We start from the raw sequence: 22,608 nt of genomic DNA, 5'->3' as shown, positions 1-22,608 counted from the left end.
AGCGTAGATTTTACTGGATTATAAGTGGGTGGGAGCAGTGTTGCTTTTCATGAGTCTTGGTTTAGTAATATGGGAACCTCTGATATTTCCAGTGACCGATGGACCCGGAGTGAGGGCTGGTTTTGTGTGGTATCAGGGGTTTCTAGTAAAATATTTTGCAGTACAGAACATTCTTTCAGAATAAGGCTGGATCACATTCTTGTGTTCTGTGCTGAGCATTTACGTTGGTGTTTCTATGTAAATCCCACAGAAATGGGATTCGGGTAAAAACCCCTGATGGAACCGCTCACTAGGAGATGGAGACACTTTAGACTCTGTTTTGCATCTGTTCCTGTGGCATCCATCTTATTAGGCGTGCAAAGAACTGTAGTGCTAAAAAAAGATGCCTAAAGTCATGGGGCATTACCAGAATAGAGACCAGACGGATGCCGAAGTGTCTCCATCTCCCTCATTATAGTAAGTGGTTCCATCAGGGGTTGTCTTTCCAGCGTTTTTGTGATTTATACGGAAACCTTGATGTAAGCGCTCAGCAGAGCGTGCAGGAAAAATGTAATGTTCTTTACTCTGTGTGGTAATAAACGTAAAACAATACAAAAAAGCCAAAAGTCACTTTTTCATCATTATGACAAACAAAAAAAAAAAAAGGAATTAAATGCAATCAAAAAGTCATATGTAAACAAAAAAAAAAAATATCAAAAAGAGCTCTCAGAATATGGCGATGCAAAAACACATTGATTTTTGTAAAATGTAGTTTTTATTGTGTAAATGTAGCAAAGCATAAAAAAGCTATAGAAATCTGGTATTGCAATAATCATACTGACTTAAAGAATAAACTGGTGTTACAACATTTATTGCATGGTGAAGTGCCCAAAAAAAAATTTGCTGGGTTTTGTTCATTTTTGCATCATAAAAATCTGAATAAAAAGCAATCAAAAATGTTATATACAAATGGCACCAAAAAATAAGCCCCCATGCAGCCCAGTTTGCCATAAAATAAAAAAAAAGTTACATCTCAGAACATGGCAACGAATAAAAAGATTTATCATAAAAAAGCAAAACATAAAAAAAAAAAAATATAAATCTGGTATGCTGTAATCGCACCAACCCAAAGAGTAAAGTTGTATTATCACAAATATCTCTCAGTGAACCCAAGCAAAGGAGGAAAAAAAACAAAACGATTCTTATACTGCCATCTAGTTGTCAATTCTATCGCCTAAAAAATTGGAATAAGCCTCGGTTCACATTTATCCTGCACGCTCTGCTGAGCGCTTACATAAAGGTTTCCGTATAAATCACAAAAACCGCTGGAAAGACAACCCCTGATGGAACCACTTACTATAATGAGGGAGATGGAGACACTTCGGCATCCGTCTGGTCTCTATTCAGGTAATGCCCCATGGCTTTAGGCATTTTTTTTTAGCACAACAGTTCTTTGCACGCTTAATAAGGGGACAATATGGGCACATTATTACCACGGGGAACAATATGGGCACATTATTACCAGAGGGGGCAATATGGGCACATTATTACCACGGGGGGACAATATGGGCACCTTCTTACCACGGGGGGACAATATGGGCACCTTATTACCACGGGGGGACAATATGGGCACATTACCACAGTATGACCCAAAAGATAAAAAAGATGACCCAGGATGGAAATATTACTACAAAATATTTGCCAAAATTACTATATGTTGGTAATCGAAAAATGATATTTACAAGAAGGTGATAAAATCTAAAAAAAAAAAAAAAAAATGATTTTAAATTTCAAAGAATGCAGCCCTTCAAGTAATTTTTTTTTCTATGCGCGGCCCATATACTCAGCCGAGTTTGGAAACCCCTGCCTGAAAGGGATCCTGTCCAGTCCTCTTTGAGGACAGCATAATGCAATGTTTGAGTTGCTTAGTAGTAAATATGTACATGTTAAAAGGTCTAGAGAAGAGCCAAAGATGTGCGGACAGGATTGGGGAATACAGCATGAGGCAGCTTACACCTAGCATACAGTTTGGACTAAATGCTGCAACACTTGACAAACAGTTCAGCTTATTAAAAATGACTTCACAGCAAGGCAATGTGCACATGTTTAGTATTTTTTGCAGGAATTTCTGTATCTCTTGGCAGGAAAAACGTAGGGACAAAAACAAACTTTTGCTGCAGATTTTTCCCATTCATTAGAATGGGTGAAATCTGCAGCAAAAACACTACAAGAATTGACATCATTCAGATTTACATCTGCACCAAATCTGCAAGGAGAAAATATTCAACCTGTGCAACATTACTACTCTCACTCACTTTGCTGGTATCAGGATTCCCTTCAGGTTTTGTGACAAATGTGCACTCAAAAATGCATAAAAAAAAAAAGAGATAAATATGTGCACAGTCCAACTCCTGAATGACAGACCGCTGAAATCAGCACTTATAAGTTACTATTTCAGAAACATGATATATGCATGTTATGGGACCTCCACCACCACCAAATCCCCAGTTATATATGTATGTAAAAGCGATTCGATAATAGGCTCTGATTCGGTTGTATGTGACTAAATATACGTCCATTGCACAGCAGCAATACAGACGTGTGAATGTAGGCCAAGTCATGTTATGAAGGGTTAAGCTCATTGTTGTAGATTTTAGACATAAAAATCACATTTGTTAAACATATTAAGATTTACAAAGAACAAGCATTGAGGTCACCTTTCCATTTACAATGCAGTAACACAAATCAAATGTTTGTTTCTTTGTACGAGTAAACCTGGCTCTGTTAGATTCTGTACCAAAGTGAATGGGAAAGTTGGCTCTGACGTCAAATGTAAGACGTTAAGCCAAAATAATTAGTGTGACCCTCTCGGTCCAACAAAAATGCCTGGCTGATGCTGGGCTCAGGTGATGGGGAACAAAGCATGGTGATATCTAGATTTACTAAACTGCGGTGTAAGAAACATTACATCAGGTTTAATCTTGTAAACTCCTTTAACAAAGCAAGAAGATGTAATATAGAGTGAATATCTCCCTAAGTTTATATCTTATAGAAAACCATGCTTGTTTTTTCCTTTTTTTTTATTATTTAAATAACCTGCAGTATATGCTGTAAAGTTGAAGGTCCAGTATCACATAATTGTGGACGTAGGTTGCTCGTCGTTCCTGAGGCAGCACACATCGCTCCGTGACACCCCGAGAACGACGAACAACAGCTTACCTGCGTCCTCCGGCAACGAGGTGGGCGTGTCGTTAATGTGGCTGGTCACCGCCCCTCCGCTTCTATTGGTCGGCCGCTGTGTGAAGTCGCTGTGACTGCACACGAACCTCCCCCTTAACGAAGAGGTGGTTCGCCGCCCACAGCGACGTCGCTAGGAAGGTAAGTACGTGTGACGGGTACTAGCGATATTGTGCGCCACGGGTAGCGATTTGCCCGTGACGCACAAACGACGGGGGTGGGTGTTTTCACAAGCAACATCGCTAGTGATGTCGCTGCGTGTAAAGCAGCCTTAAGTCTCCTAATTCACTTCCTATGCAAGCATGTCTATAGGGGAGGTCTGCACGGCTGCGCTTTTACTATACTTGATGGATGGCCAATGTCAATATACCATAACCCTGAGAGATCTATTAATATAAGTAGAATAGAAAAGTTCTATAACATTTAATATTTCAGTAAAAAGATGAAACTTTTTTGTGGGCATTCTTGGCTCCGTAGAATAGTGACAAGAGGGCATTATTATTTTACACCTTGTCAATATCTTCTGGTTCTTGCACGTCAGGGAAAAAAAAATGATTGAAAGCATGATTCAACATATATTGAAGAGGTATCTTCCCATGAAGGGCTGCTTCTAGCAGGGTGAATAATGAAGGTACCAGACATCAGCAGATAAAGTGGACAGACGTCATTAACGGGATTGTTCAGGACCAAGTAAATGATCACTTATCTCTATATAGGTCATCCATAGGAGATTGATGGGCGTCTGACAACCAGCCTCATTGATCAGTTCAAAAACACTGGCAGTGGATGTAACCAAGTGATATACGGAGGGGAACACAGTAGCGCCATACACTACTTCTCGGCCACTACAGAGTACTGCTCTATCTCCCACTCACAAGGGCTGCTTCCAGAGTGATTACAGCCAATTGAGGGCAATTGGACAATCCATAAAAGTAGGCCCCTTTTGTACCCTGTTAAAAAAAAATTCAGGTGTACATAACATTTATGAAGCTGAAGAAACTTCTACAAATTATTTTGACAGTAATTAGCATTTTACAGTGGTACCAGCCAATGTCTTCTGATCAGAATTATGAGCTGTAGCCATGGATCACTCTTAATGATAGGTATTTATTATGGCTTTCCAATGTGTACATAAAAAAAAAAATAAAATTGTCCGTGATTTTTTGATAAGTTGTCAACAAAAAATAAAAAGTCACGTTGGCAACCCTGATTGGGGTAGGAGGTTAAGAAAGGGGTAGGGCGGAAGGAAAGATAGGCCCTTCCCAATCTCATATTGATGACAGGTCATCAATTGTTAGGTCCAAGACAACCCTTTTAACAAATATAGAAAAGGGAAAAGTTGTCTGCAACCATTTAGTTCATAAAAACTGCACCCATTTATCTGTACTAGCTTTCCTAATTCTCCCATAATTGTGTAAACTTCACCATAAATGAAGAACCACCACTAAGACAGTCAAAATAGCTTTACAATCAGCAAATGTAAAAGTTTTTTTTGGCTAGAATACATTCCTAGAAAACTTTTGTAATAATACATTTGATGGCTTTACCATTATTAATTGTTACTGCTTCATAAGGATAACACTCCTTCTGACACTGCATCTCTCTGCCCAGATACAAGGAGGAAGGGGCATGCCAAATTTATATGGTCTACGTGTGTGTGTACCAACTGCATGAAAGTGGGCATATTAAAACATAGGAAATCTATCCAACATAAAAGATTAGTTAGCAAAAATATAATAGATTGCAAGCTTTTATTTTCATCACTTTTGTTTTATACTTTGTATGTTTATTGCCTCAGAATATAAATGCCATTAGCGGAAAGGCTTTGAGACCAGTGATTGCAACACTTTTTCAAAACTGCCATTTTTGTCATTCAAAAACCAAACAGTCACAATATTATATATTTTATTAGTTTTTAATATTGTTTTAATTTTAACTTTTCAAACGATTTCCAGTTTAGAAAACGATACACTGACCACATAATTCCTTTTTTATACAGTTATACAAATAATCTAAATACACTTGTGTTCAGGATGATGGCAAATAAGATTTAACTGTACATAAGGAAAGAAAATATTATAAGCATATTTAGAAATCATAGAAATGTCTATACAAAACAAGCAAAATGGAATAAATCTTATAATTTTAAGTATTGCAACAGTCCCACAGTTTTATAACAAAAAAGGTCTTTGCACAGTTCCTCACAATGCCCCATTACAGCTAAAGCAAGACAGCAATATAGATTTTTTTTTCTTTTTTCTTCTTTTATAAGAAAATGACAAGTCTGAAGTGCTACACAGAAATACAATTTACATATTCTGATTAAAAATAAAAAAAATATGATGTCTTATGAGTGGAGCAAAACATGGAGGACACACACCGACCAACTGTATAAAATCCCATTGCACATTATTTTACTCAGTTGTTTCAAAAGTAAAAAAAGGTCTATTTACAAAATATTTTGCACTTTAACTTAGAAATAACGTGAGTGCTCTAGAATTGAACCAAGGTCCGATACTGATGTACCAGGAGAGGTGCATTCTGCTAGTGGAGATCAGTGCTCCTTCCTAGGCAGTGTACTGTGGAAGTAACCAAAGCCTATAGTAAGAAATGCATTTACACAATGATTCCTCTAGCGGGTTCAATCACCTGCATATAAAACTGTATGATACAAAGTTGAAATAAAAAGAAAAAAGACTTTGTACATTGTAGAAAGATAGCAATACATAGGATAACCCCCAGCACTGATGGAGATGAGTGTTACTTTGAATTATAGTCATATTAAACAAATCATAAAAATCATGAAAGCAATGCAATCCAAAACAGCACCATGCACAATAGTTTGTAGTGTGAGAACACAGAGATATAGCACCGGTCACCTCTTAAAACGCAATTCAGAACTGCTCAAGGAGCTGACGTAGATAAGGAGCCTTGGAAAGTTCCCGGCTCACTCGGGAGAGCTTGAAAAGTACTGGACAGTTGAGAGAAACACATTGGATCTGTTGGTCACAGCAGCCTGTGCAATTCTTGCATAACTAGAATGGAAACATTGATATGTTGAACTCCAATACTGACACTTTGCACAGTTTCACATCACATTTTGTTTATTTCAATGGAGATAAGAAAAAGAAGTTATGAAAAGCACATATGTATGAGGGATACAGAACTGGTCAAGTGAACATTTGTCACTGCCTTTATGTCCATGGAATATATATGGTTTAATATTTCTGGTAGTGTCACCTGTTTTATCCCAGCTCAATTAAATCATGGTCTTCTGAACCTGCCACTATTAGCCCCTGGGTCATGTGATATCCTATCTCCCTACAAGTTCAGTACATGGTCTCCTGAAAATGGCAGGATGACATCACATATTTGTTTTTAGATTTGGTATGTTTAATGTATCCCCCCCACTATGTGCTACAGTTGACTAGATTTACTAAAGATGCCATGTTGTGGCAGCTATCAGACACCTCCCTCACCCCTCCAAAATTTGACCACTTTTGTACGTCCTTATGAAACCCATTCGGCTAACTTTAGCATATTATTTATATACTGTAAAAAAAAACAAAAAACAGTGATCTAATGGGATATAGTCTATATACAATGGTAAATGTCAGCGTTCTAAAACTCCTCTGATTTACAGTGCTGATCTAGACAATCTGTATGCTTAAATCCTTTGGTCATACATTTCATGTGAAAGAAGGAAAAAATCCCTACACTGAAAACTCCAAGATTAGTTATAGCAAAATAAAAAAAAAAAAAAGGAGGTTCATGGTGTGACCCTCTAACTAAAAGGAGCTAAACCAAGTATAAAAGTAAACATTTTTTCTTGCTATACATAAAAAGTTTAACATAAAAAAAAGTAATGACACAGAAAATGAAAATGTCAAAATGAGGGACTGTACAGCAATTCTATAGAGGTACTCAAGGTAAGTATAGGATATTATAAACAAAGTTTCCAAAAACACTTATAAAATGCAGAAGTTCTAACAGTGAACATTAAAACTGTAAAGGAAAAAATAAATGTATGGAATATATGTATTTACATATAGGCAGCCATTCTAAGCATCAGAAGCCTGTAATTAAGTTACTTATTACAGACATGGTAATTGCCTGGAAGATGTGTGCTATATGTAAATTGCAATAAGCAAAGCACAAATTTCAGAAATATTATGTACCTACAGAACTTTAGCGCTATCTAGAGGGCATTCATTATATGACAGTATTAACATAGCTTCTAACTTGTTATACTGCGTACTCTGTAAATAACCATCAATATTTTCAATACAACAGAGTTCCTACACTGTTACTGTATGAACGAGTCCCCTTCAGCAATACTGCTGCAGTAGTCACTTTCATGCACTGATCTTATGTACCATTATTGCAATATGAAAAAAGATGAGACAGTGACCATCTATGCATTATGTCATCAACTGTATATAATAACCATCATCAAGAGCATTATTAGCATATTTGGACTATATATTAAGGGCAAATCGCAAAACTAATGTAGAACAAAGGCAAAAAGCGATAAAACGCCCAACAATAATAAATATTTTGATATTCAAATTATTAAATTTTTAATTGAAAGTGCATTAAGAGTTTACAAATCATTAGTGGGACTATACAACATACATCTTGTAACATATAGTTGACATTAACCGGAACCGCATAGTTGAAATACAGGACATATATATTAATGCTGCATATAGGCACAGTTCATACTTAGTCAATGGAATCCTATAGATCCAAAGTTAGCATATAAAGGATCCAATTGACATGTATTACCATCACAAACCACTAGAGGTCGCCATCAGAATACAAAGCCACTATTTGGTATATGAGCTCTTTCAATGATGCTTACAATAAGCTCACCATCTAACATAGACTAAATTAAATAAAGACCTTTTCAGCATCTCATGGTTAAAGGAATATTTACCTAATTGATTTTGCAGCATTAGTCAGCGGTCACCGCGTATAAACACCCAACACGTGTTTCGGCTTCCCGAGTCTTTCGTCAGGGAAGTCATCATATGTTAGACGGTGAGCTTATTGTAAGCATCATTGAAAGAGCTCATATACCAAATAGTGGCTTTGTATTCCAATGACTAAGTATGAACTGTGCCTATATGCAGCATTAATATATACAGTATGTCCTGTATTTCAACTATGCGGTTCCGGTTAGGGTCAACTATATGTTAAAAGATGTAGGTCGTATAGTCCCACTAATGATTTGTAAACTCTTAATGCACTTTCAATTAAAAATGTAATAATAAATATTTTGATATTCAAATTATTGGGCGTTTGATCGCTTTTTATCGCTCTTTGTTCTACATTATTGCAATATGTATATTCATATGAATTGGTTATTTAAAGGTATTTATTCTTTGATACGTAGTTCTTGGCACTTTATCTTATATGACTTTTCATACATTTTTTTCCTTTACACTTTTAACCCCATTAACAACCAGCCGATTTTGCACTTTCCGTTTTTTTTCTCCCCATTCTTCCAAGAGACGTAACTTTTTTATTTTTCAGTGAATCTGGTCATATGAGGACTTGATTTTTGCGGGACGAGTTGCACTTTTAAATGAAACCATGAGTTTTACCATAAAGAGTACTGGAAAACTGCAAAATAATTCCAAATGCGGAAAAATTGCACTATAGTTTTTGAGATATTTTATCGACTGGGTTAACTATATAGTAAAACTGATGTATTGGAGTGATTCCTGAGGTCGCTGCGAGTTCGTAGATACCAAACATGAATATGTTTACTTTTCTCTAAGGGGTTAAAAAAAAATCAAAAATAAAAAATCAGACGTTTGTCCGAAGAAAAAGTGGTGTACGTTTTGTGCCATTTTCCGCGACCCGTAGCGTTCTCATTTTTGGGATCTGTAGCTCAGTGACTGCTTATTTTTTGCATCTCGAGCTTACGGTTTTAACGGTACCATTTTTGCGCAGATGCTACGTTTTTATCGCCTGTTATTGCATTTTGTACAAAATGTGGCGACGAAAAAAACGTAGTTTTGGTGTTTGGAATTTTTTTTCCCACTACACCATTTACCGATCAGATTAATTGATTTTACACTTTGATAGATTGGGCATTTCTGAACGCGATGATACCAAATGTGTGTATATTTTAACCCTTTCATTTCCAATGGGGCGAAAAGGGGAGGTGTGTGATTTGAACTTTTAGTTTTTTTTTTTAATTTTTCAAATTTTTTTTTTACTTTTTTTTTTTTTTAAATTTTGACTAGTACCCCTCGGGGACTATAAGGATCAGCAGTCTGATCGCTCATTCATTTCTCCTGATCAGAGCAGCACCGCTCAGACCAGGAGAAATGACCATCTCTTATAACCTGCAGTACTCGGCTGCTGGTTAAAGGACCTGAGTCATGACAACCACCGAATCCATGTGATCACGTCACATGACTTCCGGTATCTGGCGGTGAGTAAACTTCTACTGCGATCACCGTTAATATGGTGCTGTCACATCTTGACAGTGCCATTTAAAGGGAAAAAAAATTACCAAAGGTGCATATTGAATATAAAACCAGGTGTGAACAGTCTCCACCACTACCAGCTATACATGGGACCACTCCATGGAGCATACAGACACAAAGAGAAAGGTGTTTGATGGTCAATATAAAATTTAAGGGGTTAACAGGTACGGGTGGATAGCAATTCCACTCGTACCTGCCAGGCACATGTTAGCTGTACAAATCAGCTGACATTTGCGCGGATCGCCGCCTGCAGCAGCAGGTGGGGATTAACGCTGACCGCAAGGACGTAATATTACTGCCCGCGGTCATTAAGGGGTTAAAGGTATTACTGTTAGAACTTCTGCATTTTATAAGTGTTTTTGGAAACTTTGTTTATAATATTATATACCGTACTTACCTTGAGTCCCTCTATTGAATTGCTGTACGGTCCCTCATTTTGTCATTTTTCTGTAACATTAAAAAAGTTTTTTTAAAAAAAAAAGAAAGTAATGTATTTCAATAAAAATTATTTAATTTTATAGTTGGTTTAGCTCCTTTTATTTAGAGGGTCACACCACGAACCTCTATTTTTTGCTATCATCTGTGTGCATAGTATATTTATCTAAGATGCAACTTCAGCCTCTGTCTCATGTTTCCTGTTTGTAAAAGCTTACATTAGGACAGCTATCACAAGCAAGAGTCGGCGGACACAGGCTGAAGTAGCATCATATCGGCCTACATTGAGAATCTGCAGTGGGAGGGGTCAGAGGTTTTATATTTTCGAAGCATCACTGACTTTAAAAATCCACACACCAGAGACTATGCACTACTCTTTAAACAGAAGACAATAGAAGTAGGTGTTTGATGCCGCGCCAAAAGATCACTAGTTCAGATATTCAGACCAATGTCACTTTATTTTCATCCAGGTCTACGCGTTTCAGGAGCACCTGCTCCCTTCCTCAGGACCGTCAGTATACAAATAACATTAAATTAGTGATTTAATGTTATTTGTATACTGACGGTCCTGAGGAAGGGAGCAGGTGCTCCTGAAACGCGTAGACCTGGATGAAAATAAAGTGACATTGGTCTGAATATCTGAACTAGTGATCTTTTGGCGCGGCATCAAACACCTACTTCTATTGTCTTCTGTTATCTGCCATTGGGTGGCTGCAGCCGTGGATCGATTATTCATGCTGATATAGTGGTTGTGACTTTCACAACCACATCTGGTGAGTAGTATTACTCCCCCCTCCCCTCCCTACATTTTGTCGGGTAAGACCCTATTGGCACTTGTTTGTCCACAGCTTTCTTGTTCACTACTCTTTAAAGGGAGTCTATAATTTTAGAACTCCTGATATTTCAAATATTGATGGGGGGAGAAAGCCTAAGTGCAGAGATCCAGACATTGTGACCCTTCATTTCTGTTCAACTTATGCGGTATACTGATACACAGAAAGTCCAAGTACTTTATATGATTGAGAACATTGCGCGAGGCGATCTGAACAAAAAAACAAACAAAAAAAAAAACACGGGCACGGTGCTTATCTGGGTATCGATTACCTGTCGTTTTAGTAATCGGTGATGGTCTGGTCATCCAGATCAAAACTTCTGAAGTATCACTTTGACACCTCACAAGTGTCTGGAAATACAAGTGTCTGGAAATATTAAGCCTTTAATAAAGGCCTATCCTACTGCCTGATAGCATGAAATCAAACCGTTCATGTTGATAATTTTGTGTTATGTGTAGCAGGTCATAGCAGTCAGGATTATGCTGCAACAAGATACCGTATTTGTTCAGTAGAGAAACTGACTGAACTGCCATATGGACATAAAACTGGACTACAAGAAGTAACAGAGCTTTGCATTCATACATTGCAAACAATACATACGTATGATATATTTACCTTGACTAAATGGTCTTGTCTGTGCTCTAATTCCCGAATTTCTTGATTGAGAATCACTAATACATGCTGTGGTTGACTCCGACATTTACTACAGATGCCATGCTGTGTCAGTTCATCACATATAGGACAATGCAAGGTTGTAAAATATTGAGAGATTGTGCCTTTCCTTGCATCCAGCTCATTTCTCATTGTAGAGTATGCGGAGTATGCCTTCTGGATCTGATAGAGGAAACAAAATGCAGTTTTCTGTTGAAGAGGCTCAACAGGCAAGCAGTATTGATAACTTATCTACACAGCAGGACAGTAATAGCAGATCAGTGGAGGTCTGACATTTGGTATCACCACATTACTTTTTGCTCCTGCCGGACATAAACGTTTTGACCAAAGGTGGTCAGAACTGTACTGGCTGCTGCCGGCCACTGCAGATTAACTTGTATTCTTTTGGATAAAAGCTGTGGTGTGGTAGCTGGGAATATCCATCAGCGACTGCTACACTTTAGAGCTGTGCTCAGCAGCTCCGTTGTACTTACACCAGGCTGGTGCCGGAAGAAATTGCAACTAATTAGTGAAGCACCAGGTGTCAAACCCCACTGATCCCAGCTATTGATGATTTATCATGTGGATAGGCCATCAAAAACCGTACAGCCTGGACAGCCCCTTTAAATGGAGATATTTAGTGTGTCTACAGACTGAATTTATGAGGAAAGATGCCTTCCCAGGCAACATACTAAATTAGAAATCAAAAATCATTTGGCAACAATGAAAGGATATACAGTCAGCGAAAATATATTTGTTAGTGAATTTCTTGTGCTATATTACATTTGGATATAGTACTGAACAGTTCCCTAAGGCTCCTCTCAAGCTTATCGTCCCCTCTACAAGGCTTTTCTTTAATGATACAAGCTGAACATATTTAAAAACTGTAATATTGGCCCATATAAAATACAGTTCACTTACCCTTGGTAATTCATCGTACCAGTTGAATACATCCACTCCAATGAGAGAAAAGACTCTGTTTAGTGGTGGTAGAATTTGCTTAGTGATGTAGTATGTTGCATTTAGTCTCAAATTTTGATCTTGGAGGACATCAATAGGCCGTCTTACAAGCTGAATAAGGGGTACTCCAGGTGTACCATACACTATCACATATGGCACTCTTTCTCCGACACGAGGTTCAGAGCGACGGTCATATGCTACCATTTTCCTGTAAATAAGAACAGTTACAGTCAAGATCAAGTTCTCCATGTTTCAGGACAAAAAGCTTTCCTCTAGGTTACCTGCTCTACAACACAACTAACATATGTAGGAAATGTAAAAGGAAATATCTTGTGCTTTCTAAATCAGGTATCATTTATGTCAATCTCAATGCCTTTAATAGGCACAGAAATCTTAACTACAGTATCTACATATTTTTAATATGAATAAACAGTACAAGTAAAGTGGCATTTCACTCCACTTATTGTCTCTCTCTCTCCACTGATTGCTCACTCATTATTAAACGGTTACCAACGCAAAATAAAATCTTTCTGAAACAGACAAAAAAAAACCCCAACATATGCGAGAAGAGATACCCCGGTCTATAACCATATTGCTCTTCTACGATAACTCACCTGGTCAGTTCAAGAGCCGGCACACAAGCTCCTGGCTTGTAAGCAAAGCTCCCTCTGTATTCCTTGGCAAAGATAAGATCTTGCATGCTGGCCTTCCCCTCCAAGAGCTTCATACATTGCCTCTGGACATACTGCTTTATTTGACTTATATCTCTTGTTTCAAACAGCAGCTTAATAGAACGCTCCAGTATCTAGAAATAAGTAGAAGACAAAAACAACGTAACATTCGAAAAGCAGCCACCGCGCAAAGGAGAGAACACTTACGGTACAGTGGATATCAAGACTACACACTCTCACTAAAATGCCAGGTGTTTGGCATGTGAAGGAAAAAAAAAATCATATCATGAATCATTTCAGAACATTTCATTTTTATGGTCACCCACAATCTGTACAAATCCATTGAGAAACAAACAAATCATTTTAATGTGGGAAATAAAAATAACAAAACTAAAATAATGTGGTTTCATAAATTTAGAATATATTTTTTTTAATAGTTTATTTTTCAAAATATCGGAAATTTGGTGAAAATTTAGCAATTTTCAAACTGAATTTTTATGCCCTTAAACCAGGGACTTATGTTACACAAAATCATTAAAAAATAACATTGTTTACATCAGCAGCATTTTTAAAACAAAATTTTTATTTTCTTAGGAAGTTAGAGGGGTCCAAAGTTCATCAACAATTTCTCCTTTTTCCAACAAAATTTACATCACATTTGAAGTGACTTTGAGAGGACTATGTGACAGAAAATACCCAAACGTGGCACCATTCTACAAACTGCACCCCTCACACTGCTCAAAAACCACACCCAAGAAGTTTATTAACCCTTTAGGAGCTTCACAGGAACAAAGGCAATGTGGAAGGAAAAAATATAAAATTTAACTTTCCCACGGCCCCCCCAAAATATTACTTTAGCTCCAAATTTTGCATTTTCACAAGGGTAACAAGAGAAAATGCACCATACAAATTGTTGTGTAATTTCTCCCAAGTACACAGATACCTCATACGTGGTGGAAAACTACTCTTTGTGTGCACGGCAGGGCTTGGAAGGGAAGGAACACAATTTGACTTTTGGAACAAAAAGTTGTCTGAAATCGGTAGTGGACGCCACGTCACGTATGCAGAGCCCCTGATGTGCCTATACAGTGGAAAACCCTCACAAGAAACCACATTTTCGAAGCTATATCCCTTAAAGGAGTTGTCCGACAAACTCCCAAAATTTTTGTAAGCCAATCTGTGCTGTTTTGTCATATAAAACATCCCTACGTTATTTTTTTTTTGTTTTCTAACATTTGTTCCTTTTGAATTATCCCTTTATTCCCTGCAGCTCTTTGTTTACATGTAACTCAACCAAACATGACATCTTCCTGTTCCAACCTAACAGTCAGAGCTGGCACTGCCCGGCTTCAATGTCCAGACCATCCCTCTGCATTCATTGGCTGTCAGTATTCTGCCCCAGCACTGACCTCTCATCACTCCAGCAAAGATGGGTGCATTACTACACTATATGTGCAGTGAATGTGAGGTGATTGTGCTGCACAGATGAAATAGCACTGTTTTGTATATTCAATCATTTGTAGTATAGAGCAGTGATCCTGCTTCTCTAATCTGTGCAGCACAATCACCTCACATCCACTGCACAAATAATGTAGTAATGTGCCCATCCCTGTCCCCATACTATAGTAATGTGCCCATCCCTGACCCCATAATATAGTAATGTCCCCTTTCCTTTTACCCATCTGGTAGTAATGGCCCTTTCCTACTCCTCTTCTTGTAGCAATGCTCTGTCCTGCAGAATTGCCCCCTAGTCTGCCATTCTTTACACACACAAAAAAAAACAACAAACAAATCCTTCTCACCTGTCCTGGTTCCCTCGGTGCCCTGTGTCCTGCCTCTTGTGGCTGCAGCTCCAGCCTTGCTGATAGTTGCTGGTGCAGGGGGCTGTGCAGTCAGCGTTTTATAGCAGAGGACTGATTTCCAGACGCACTCTCTATGCAGCTTCTCCAGTGATCTGCTGCTGGCCTTTGATTGGCCGGCGGCTCATCATACAGCGCTCCCATCTGCGTAGCCCCAGTGAATCACTCATCTGATATACAGCGCTGACTGCACGGGTCCCTGCACAGGCAGCGTTCAGCAAGGGGGCCACGGGCCTGCTCGCTGTAAGCTGCATCGGGGGCTGCATGCAGCAAGACCCCTGCACTATGGGATGTGTGGGAGGGTACAAGGAAGGGGGGCGGGGACACCGCACACGGTACCTGCCCAGCAGGGTGGCTATATGATGTCTCATGTGATGCCCTTCTACAAGGCGAGCATAAGCTCCTGCACTTGTCGCGACATCACAGGAAGCAGCAAAATCACGGCAGGAGCGGTCACATGACCGCTTTGAGCCGGGGGAGAGGGGCCGAAAGCAGGGCAGGTAAGTAGTCACTATCTACTTACCTGCCCCAATGTAGACCAATAGTGTAATGACAAGAAAAAGGCAAAATAAGCCGGATAACCCCTTTAAGAAATGTATTTAGATGTGTGGTGAGCACCTTGAACCCATAGGTGCTTAACAGAATTTCCTAATGTAGAACCGTGTGAAAAAAAATAAAAAAAATCATATGTTGTTTTAGACCCAAATTTTGCATTTTCACAGAGGTAACAGGAGAAACTGACCATGCAATTTGGGGTGTAATTTCTCCTGAGTACTCTGATACACCATGTGAAAAGGAAAACTACTGTTTGGGTAAACGGCAGAGCTCGGGAGGGAAGGAACGCCATTTAAATTTTGGAGCTCCATTTTGGCTGGAATAGATTGAAGATCCAGACATGCCAAAGCAGCAGAAACCCTCTACATGTGAACCCATTCTGGAAACTACACCGCTCAAGGAATTTATTTTGGGAGTGTAGTCAGCAATTTTAACGCTCAGGTGATTCACAGAATTTTATAAAATTAGACTTAAATGTTGCTTTGGCCCAAAAGTTTTACTTTTCAAAAAAGGTAGTAGGAGAAAGTGCACTATATAATTTCTTACACAATTTCTCCTGAGTTCTCCAATACACTATATGTGGTTGAAAACTACTTTTTAGATGCAGTGCAAAACTCAGAAGGGAAGGCGCGCCATATTGGACTTCAGACTTTGCTGGAATGGTCTGTGGGTGTCATGTCACATTGGCAGAGCTACTGAGGTGCCAGAACATCAGAAACCCCCACAAGTTACCCTATTTTACATACTGCAGCCCTCAATGAATTCATCTAGGAGTGCAGCGTACGTATGGACACCACAGGTGTGTCACAAAATGTTATACTATTACCACTTAAATGTTGTATTAACCCCAGATTTCCACATTTCACAAGGGGAATAAAGGTAAAAAAAGGCCCCATAATGGGTTCTCATGAACGTGGTTAAATCCCACATGTGACTGTACAGTACTGTTTGGCCACAAGACAGGGCTTGGGAGGGAAGGAGCGCTATTTGACTTTTAGAGCATAGATTTTCCTAGAATAGTTGGCAGGCTCCATTTGCAGAGCCCCTAAATGCCAGAACAGCAGAAACCCACTCAAGTGACCTTATTACGGAAATTGCACCCTTCTGGGAGTTCATGTACGGATGTAGTGACAATTTAGTCTCTGAAAAACATCCATGGAGTCAAACGCAGTAAATGTTGCAGAATAAAAAATTGCATATTATACAATTGTATTGCCCAATACATTGTGCCCAGCTTGTGCATTTGGAGACACACACAGCCCATAAATTAGGCAAGCTTCCTCACTACGATAATGCCAAATGTGGATGTTAACTGTGGTTTAGACCCATTGTGGTGCTCAAAAGGGAGGCCTTTGTATTTGAGAGCACAGATTTTTTTTTTTTTGTGGTACAAACAACCTGGAATCCCACAATATTTCCGTAAATAGATGACGGACCTTGTGAAGCCAAACGTGAAACTTGCTTCGGGGCCGATGGTTCCTTCTATCCCTGTCCAAGGCAACATGGGTAAGCAGGATCTCTTTGGTAGCCCACTGGTTGTTTAGGTTTGCTACATTTTAGATCTTATGCAATCTTTTGGTTTTGCACCTCTCATATAGATTGTACACAGGAACTCTGCATCCAGCCAGGTCCCTATACACACAGTGTGAACTGCGTACACATCACCACCTATGTGCTAAACTAGAGTTTAATATATTTATTTACTATCAACATACTAAGTGAGTGACTGGTGTTTTAAAGGGCCAGTTACATTCTCTTGTGTAGTGTGCTATATCTGCATTTTATATATTAATCATTCCTCTTACAGTTATTACACACCAGCTCAGAATTTTTTTCCCCTGGTATTGATGTAGTCAGTAATTGTTCTGACATCATAACAGGTTTTTTAGTGCTAGTCATACAGTATCTGGCAGTGTGCAATAAATATAAATATAATATATACACATTATATATACACACAAATATAATATACATTATATTATATCTATATCTATCTTTATATCCATTGTTGATTTTTTAATATACCCTGACCTTACTATGGTTATTGGCATTTTTATTCTCTATGTAATTTAATAAAAAATATTTTTATATATTAATTATGGATTTTGACGCCACATGTTTAGTTTTTTGGATATATTCAGCATAGGAGTTTTCCTGATATATTGTTCTTCATGGCAATTTTTTCTCAGATGATATTGATCCCACAAGGTAAACTTAAGTCAAATGTCGTGAAGAGGTTAAATGGCAGTCCGTATGCTGCTGCCATCATTCAAAGTGAATCTGATTAACCCCACATAAATTTTAGCTCTTCTAAAATTATTTTCCGGACATTGTTTTAGTTGCATTTTTTTCAGCAAAAGCCATGGTTCATAACAAACTTTCAACAATGAGATCCCTTTGCTATGTTGTAAGCTGTCAGTCAGGAGAAATGTATAACATCATTTTTGGGATACATTTTTGGGGCATTTAATATACTATGGAACACTGCGAAGATGGTCGGCACAACAGTCTCATTACCTACAACTATATGTCCCTCAAACGTTAATGAAATGACAAGAAAATTAGTTTAGAAAGAAAAGAGATGGCATAAAATTACTTTTCAGCTTTATAACACTAAATTAGGAAGTATAAGAATTAAAATCTTAGAACTAAATCTCTTTTTGGAATAAGAGTAGATGCTAATTATGCATTTACATTAGCCAACTTGAAGTATTAAATGTCCACTGTTCGGCTGTTGTTTGCTAACTGCAGTTCTTACTTCTTTGTTTAGACAGGCCGACCGCGCTACCCATGTGCTCAGAATGATTGGTAATAGATCTGTGAACAGAGTGTCACTGTTCTTGACAGCATATGCTGTTTACATAGGACAGTTTTGCGAGGAATGCTTGTAAATTGTCCAGTATAGATGCACCCGTAGTTTAGGACTATCTGAGAATGGCTGTGGTGGGGTGAGTCGTTGCAAATGGCTACTTGGGAGAACGCTTAAAAAGACCTCCTTTAAAATATGTATTGTTTTTGTCTCCTTACCTTACCAACAGCGGGACAGGCATCTCTTCTCACAGTCTCTATGCCTTTTGCATCAAAAACTGGATCTTTTTGGTCAAGGGTTTCATACATGTAGCCCACATATCTCTTCTTGGTTTGCAAAACACAGGGAAGATAAACCTGTAAGATGGATAAGTGTGATATGTAGGTAGTGGTAAGATTGAGGTAGCAATAAAGTCAGTATTAGATGACACTGATCCTATCCACTTGTGCTAATTAAATATGGCAATTGTTCTTTGGGCTATAATATGCCAGAGGTTTACGTTATGCCAGAACTATTTTTTTTTTTTTTTTTATAAATTAGTCAGTAAGTTCTATATAACCCAAAGCAGTATCAATAACAACTTCAGCCCATCCTGCAAAAAAAAAAAAAAGCAACCAAGAACTCTTCAGGAAGATAAGAAAGTCATGGTTTTCTCAATGTGGCGACACAAAAATTGCATTTTTGGTATAAAAAAAACCCCCAGAATAAAAACAATGTTTATTTTGCAAAAGAACTAAAACATGTAAAAAAAAAAAAAAGATCCTATTTTAGGGGCTATAATTCTCCTATTTGTTTTGCCAACTGTGCTGTTGTATGGGATAAGTATAAGGTTTTTATTGTTACCATTTTGGGGCACAGCATTTTTTTTGATCACTTCTATTCAGACTTTTTAGTTGGCAGAAAGGAAAAAACAATAGCAAGCGTCAAATAAAACAGTTGTACTTACATATTACTTTTGGTAGGTGTTAAAGCACTACTCCAACATTTTTTCCACCACTGGAGTGGTGTTTTTCATCAAAGGTCCCTGACCATGATCTTATTTTCATCATCCGGCTTTTTCACCTTTTATTGGCAATGCTCCGGGTGGTCTGAGGCAGTTTGTGACCTGCTGAATCTTTCTAGTGTTTCATGGAGTGTGCCTGAGGTCACAACTCAATACAAATCTATGGAGAGCCTAGTTCTGGGTCTCATAGAAATGCATAGAACTTATGATGTAACTTATGACTTCTGGCTAGAGAGACGTTACAGGCACAAGATGGCGCCGCGGGACCAGAGCAGCACTGATAAAAGGTGAAAATGCTGGAGGGAAAGTATAAGACTGGTGCAGGTGACTTAGATTAGAAGCACCACTCCACTGGTGAAAAACAAATGCTGAAATGGTGCTTTAAATAATGTGACAGTTCTATAGCTCGTTCTGGATGCGATGATACCATATAATTACACTTTATATTTTCATATTAAAAATGCGATTTTATTAGCAAAACAGTTATGTTTTTTTATTTTATATTTTGTGGGGTTTTTTTTATATTTTGACAAATTTTAATGTTTTTTTTCTTATTCCCTTTATGGGACTTGAACACAGACATATCTGATAGCTGGTATAATATCCTGCAATACTTATGTACTTTTCAGACATGGAGGTTATTCTTTGACATCAGCTTGTCATGACAACCACTGGCACCCCACAATCACATTGCAGATGGAAGAAGATGGGGTGAGAGACGGAGCTCGCTGCCACAACCTGTAACCTGCAGCATCTCTAGGCAGTTTAACAGCAAGGGATGGTACTAGTACCAGTCCTGGCTGTTGCTGAAAATGCTTAGCTGTCCATTTAGCTGAGCTCCTGCAGTGATCGTGTCAGGCACAGCTCCTAAGCCTGTGCAATTACCTGCACGTCCATTTGTGGCAACTATTTGAAAGATGGAACGCAACCAGTACATAATTAAACATTCCATTGAGAGCCTCCTGTACAACCTATTGATTGTAAAGAATGCATTTTTATTTTCGCATTACAATTACCTTCTCAAACTTCAGTTTCACTGGCTTTGGGTTTGTGGCAGTAACCGCTTCAGCAATTTCTTGGCCTATTTTAAAGGACTGTTCCTTAGTTGCCCCTTTCAGCAATACAAACATACTACAAGATATAAAAATAAGATATACATAATGATGTAGATTGTTATTATGCAGCATTAGTCCAGTTACAATCTGAGAGAATATGGTCTTCATAGTGCATCAGGGAACCAATCACCTGCAGAAACATTATTTAATTGTAGATATAGTGATAATCAGCAGGCATATAGCATTCAAATCATGTTAGGCTGCTTATTGTAAGCGCAGCTACAGGGAGAAAATGAAGGTGGCTGTAATCCCTCCTTGACACATTGATTTACAGCTTGTTCTGCAGTGTGTGTGCAGAACACGGTGCGTGCAGGAGGGGGGGAGGATTGATAACAGCTGAGCTCACTGTATACTGAGCAGTGATAATTACAGTTCCCTGCATTACCCCGATGGCTGGAGTGGCCACAGGGAGAATATGTCTACATTTTTTCACTGTAGCCGCTGCTCCAGTGAACCAGCCGGATATGATTTAAATTACATTTACCAGTAGGTTAGCACTATATTTGCAAGTTCATTTTAATATTTTCTGACACAATGTTTACTGAGATAAAGGAGCGGGCTATGCAATTATGACTTCTATAAAATCATTGGGTGTCTTGAGTAATATTTTCTGCTTCAATTCTCCTCCCTTCTAAAGAATTAATGATCATTGTTTTGTTTTTTTTTTATCATTCACTCATCTTTGGACATGCACACTCAGATCTTTCCTGTTTACATCCAATACCTCAAAATAAAAAAAAAAAAAAAAAAAAAAAAGAAGAAGAGAAGAACTTAAAAGACGAACTTGCCAAAAATACCATTTTTTTCCTGCCCTGAATACTGCCGTTTTCCTAAATCTGATGTTTTTCCTCTTGAATCTGCTCCTCTCCATTCTTGAGATAGTGCATCTAGTGTTGAACGAGTAGTTGACTCGCTATACTGTTAGCGAGTACTGTCCGCTACTCACATATTCTCACCGAGACCGAGTAGTGGGCACAATGTAAGTCAGTGGGAAATACTCGCTAAGTAGTGAGTAACCTGAAAGCTGTACTATTCGCGACTCGCACGAAAAGTACGGCTTTTGGGTTACTCACTACTTAGTGAGTATTACTTGACTTACATTGCGGCCGCTACCGGTAACGAATATGCGAGTAGTGGACAGTGCTCGCTAACAGCATAGCGAGTTTATAGTTAACTACTCGCTCAACACTAAAGGCCGCTTTGCACGCAACGACATCGCTAACGCGATGTTGTTGGGGGTCACGGAATTCGTGACGCACATCCGGCTCGTTATCGATGTTGTTGCGTGTGACACGTACGAGCGACCGCTAACGAGCAAAAATAAATACTCACCTTATCGTTGCTCGTTGACACGCTGTCCAGTTCCCAAATATCGTTGCTGCTACAGGTACGATGTTGTTCGTCGTTTCTGCGGTAGCACACATCGCTATGTGTGACACCGCAGGAACGAGGAACCTCACCTTACCTGCGGCCGCCGGAAATGAGGAAGGAGGTGGGCGGAATGTTACGTCCCGCTCATCTCCGCCCCTCCGCTTTTATTGGGAGGCCGCTTAGTGACGTCGCTGTGACGCCAAACGAACTGCCCCCTTAGAAAGGAGGCGGTTCGCCGGTCACAGCGACATCACTAGGCAGGTAAGTAGTGTGACGGGACCTAGCGATGTTCAGCGCCACGGGCAGCGATTTGCCCGCGATGCACAACCGATGAGGGCGGGTACGCACGATAGCGATCTTGCTAGCGAGATCGCAGCGTATAAAGCGGCCTTAAGTGCATCCTGTTCCTCTACATAAATCTAATCTTGTTACCCATATGGGCGTTATCATTAACTTTTATGTGGCCATCTTCTTGAGGGCAACACCCACTTTGATAACAATGCTAAATATATTATATATACATTATATATATACACGCATATATGTACAGTATATATATATATATATATATATATATATATATATATATATATATATATATACACACACACATATACAGTATATATA

At 38.7% G+C, this 22,608-nt stretch overlaps 1 protein-coding gene across 1 annotated transcript in view; it reads right to left on the bottom strand.

Moving 5' to 3' along the window:
- Positions 1 to 5,104: 5,104 nt before the first annotated feature.
- The window catches only part of REV3L (REV3 like, DNA directed polymerase zeta catalytic subunit), a 326,132-nt gene continuing 308,628 nt past the window's right edge, over positions 5,105 to 22,608 (bottom strand). The window contains exons 27-32 of the mRNA XM_075340044.1: positions 20,512 to 20,626; positions 18,711 to 18,848; positions 13,213 to 13,403; positions 12,560 to 12,806; positions 11,603 to 11,821; positions 5,105 to 6,251 (exon numbers count right to left, since the gene is read on the bottom strand). Coding sequence (XP_075196159.1) covers positions 6,111 to 6,251; positions 11,603 to 11,821; positions 12,560 to 12,806; positions 13,213 to 13,403; positions 18,711 to 18,848; positions 20,512 to 20,626 — 1,051 coding nt within the window. The 3' untranslated portion in view covers positions 5,105 to 6,110. The remainder of the gene's footprint in view (positions 6,252 to 11,602; positions 11,822 to 12,559; positions 12,807 to 13,212; positions 13,404 to 18,710; positions 18,849 to 20,511; positions 20,627 to 22,608) is intronic.

The sequence above is a fragment of the Anomaloglossus baeobatrachus genome, chromosome 3, assembly GCF_048569485.1.
Source record: "Anomaloglossus baeobatrachus isolate aAnoBae1 chromosome 3, aAnoBae1.hap1, whole genome shotgun sequence".
In the NCBI taxonomy this organism is placed as follows: domain Eukaryota; kingdom Metazoa; phylum Chordata; class Amphibia; order Anura; family Aromobatidae; genus Anomaloglossus; species Anomaloglossus baeobatrachus.
The sequence above is the reverse complement of the archived record's forward strand: the minus strand, read 5'-3'. Positions and strand labels throughout refer to the sequence as shown.